Below are 1992 nucleotides of genomic sequence, written 5' to 3'. Positions count from 1 at the left end.
CTTGCCGCCATAGTTGCAAGGTAATTAAATAAACAAGCTTCTTATCCATAATAATTAATAGAAATTTATGCTTACTAATAACTACATTTTTTTCCTTATCGAAACTTTCTACACCATATTATGATCTTAGAGATTAGCCTTTAATTTATGTACTACTATTGGATTGTTATTTTATTTTTAGTTGTTCCTTATAATTTAAAGAACAATTAGATATGATTTGCTTGAGTAAAAGTGTAAGTACAGTATGTAGATATGTGATTTTAGGTATATTTGAAATTAAATCATAACCATTAAATACTAAAAGAGTTGTGATTAAGTAAATGGCCTATTTAGCACTAAGTAATCACTAAACAGGCCAGATTCAAAGCCATTAATAGTCTTTTAACATATGGAGGAATTTAACTATATATGCTAGTATCCTAATTGTTTATTATTGATTTTAAAGGGATATGAGGTTTTGACCATTATATATTGGCCAAAATGCCATATGCTATAACTCATGTATACGAACTAAATAAATGACTAATATATATACATGTTTTCAGCTCTTGCAGATTTCTCCTTTATGTAAAGCGTACACTTCAATTTGAGCATCCATTTACATTTCTTTCCCTTATTTAATGACCATCACTGCCTATTTCTACTTTGACATAAAAGAACAACACTATCTCTTGCCTCGTGAAAGAGTCCATCCCTATTCAAGCAACTAATGCAAAGTCCCTTTCTTCACATGAACTCATTATTTGCAGGAAGAATGGGTTATCTGCAGGATATTCAACAAATCATCATCATCAATATCAGCAGCAGCTGCAGCTGACAAGATCATCAAGAACCAATACTGCTTTGACTCTCCAACTCAAAAGGATCATCACACCTTCAATCCTCCTCCCCCGCTCCAAGACCTCCAAACCCTAGACATGAGCTTAAGCCCAATCCAGTCCCTCCTCCAAAACGACAACCCCTTTCTTAACCCTAGCCCTAACCCTAACCCCCTCTTTTGGGAACCACCACAAAACCTACAGCTACTAGATCAAGAAGCTCTCTCCAACTGGCTTGATGTGTACCTCCAACAAAACCCTGGAATCTATGAACTGGCCTTTGGTAGCGAGCTGCTGCCTTCTGTTCAGGAGTCCCACCTCTGCTCTCTGCTGGGCCCCACTTCAGCAACAGCCGTGGCAGAATTTGGACCCTCGGCTCCTTGATACGACGACGATGATGATCGTGTCACATGATATGTATTTATCCATGCGTGAAATTAATAACCATAGCATTATTAATTAATTAATTAGGCTGTAGAATGAGGCATCTTTGTGTATATTTGGAAGTTTTTTGTACTTTGTGTCATGCGTTAAAGGTCTCAGCAGTAGTTATGAGATTGCGTGAGATCACTGAAACAATATTGGCTAGGGTTGACATGTAGCATTATTAATTATATAGTATTTATATTTGGGAATCGAACCGATTTGGCTTTTGTGTTTACTTATGCATCGATTTTGGCCTTTTATAATTTGTTTTTGATGTGATGGGGTCAAATCAGGGTAAATTAAATGGGATTTTGATAAGACAAAGGGGGTTTGCGTCATCTTTTATTTGCATGGTGATTTGATTTGATATGAGGTGGCGAGATTGCATGCATGAACAGCATAATAGAGAGTGACGTGGGTCCTGGGGAGCTGCTATAGCGCGCCCCCTATGTTTATATCGCGAAGTGAAGAGATTGACGTGACTTGGTGTACGTTAATGGGGTTTGGGGCTGTGCTTGGATTGATGGAGGTGATGAGGGCTCGTCTTATCTCTCTGGGAGGAGTATTTGTCCTATAGTCTTAAATTAATTAATTAATAATTCACAGTGCAAGCTTATGACCTTTTTTTTTGCTGCATCAAAGTGTATACTTCTCATCTTGTTCTTTGAATGTGTAATGAGGAGAAAAAGACCCTCTAATACGAGCCCTCTGTACAAATCACATCCAAGACTCTGTCTTAAGTGTCAAC

At 37.4% G+C, this 1992-nt stretch overlaps 1 protein-coding gene across 1 annotated transcript in view; it reads left to right on the top strand.

Moving 5' to 3' along the window:
* The window catches only part of LOC109842800 (protein CUP-SHAPED COTYLEDON 3-like), a 2294-nt gene extending 841 nt beyond the window's left edge, over positions 1-1453 (top strand). Inside the window, 3 exon segments of the mRNA XM_020411687.1 lie at positions 1-3; positions 5-20; positions 750-1453. The exon segment at positions 1-3 is cut by the window's left edge and continues 238 nt beyond it. Of these exon segments, the coding sequence (XP_020267276.1) occupies positions 1-3; positions 5-20; positions 750-1202 (472 nt within the window). The 3' untranslated portion in view covers positions 1203-1453.

The sequence above is a fragment of the Asparagus officinalis genome, chromosome 5, assembly GCF_001876935.1.
Source record: "Asparagus officinalis chromosome 5, Aspof.V1, whole genome shotgun sequence".
In the NCBI taxonomy this organism is placed as follows: Eukaryota; Viridiplantae; Streptophyta; class Magnoliopsida; order Asparagales; family Asparagaceae; genus Asparagus; species Asparagus officinalis.
This window is presented reverse-complemented; position numbering and strand designations above follow the sequence as displayed.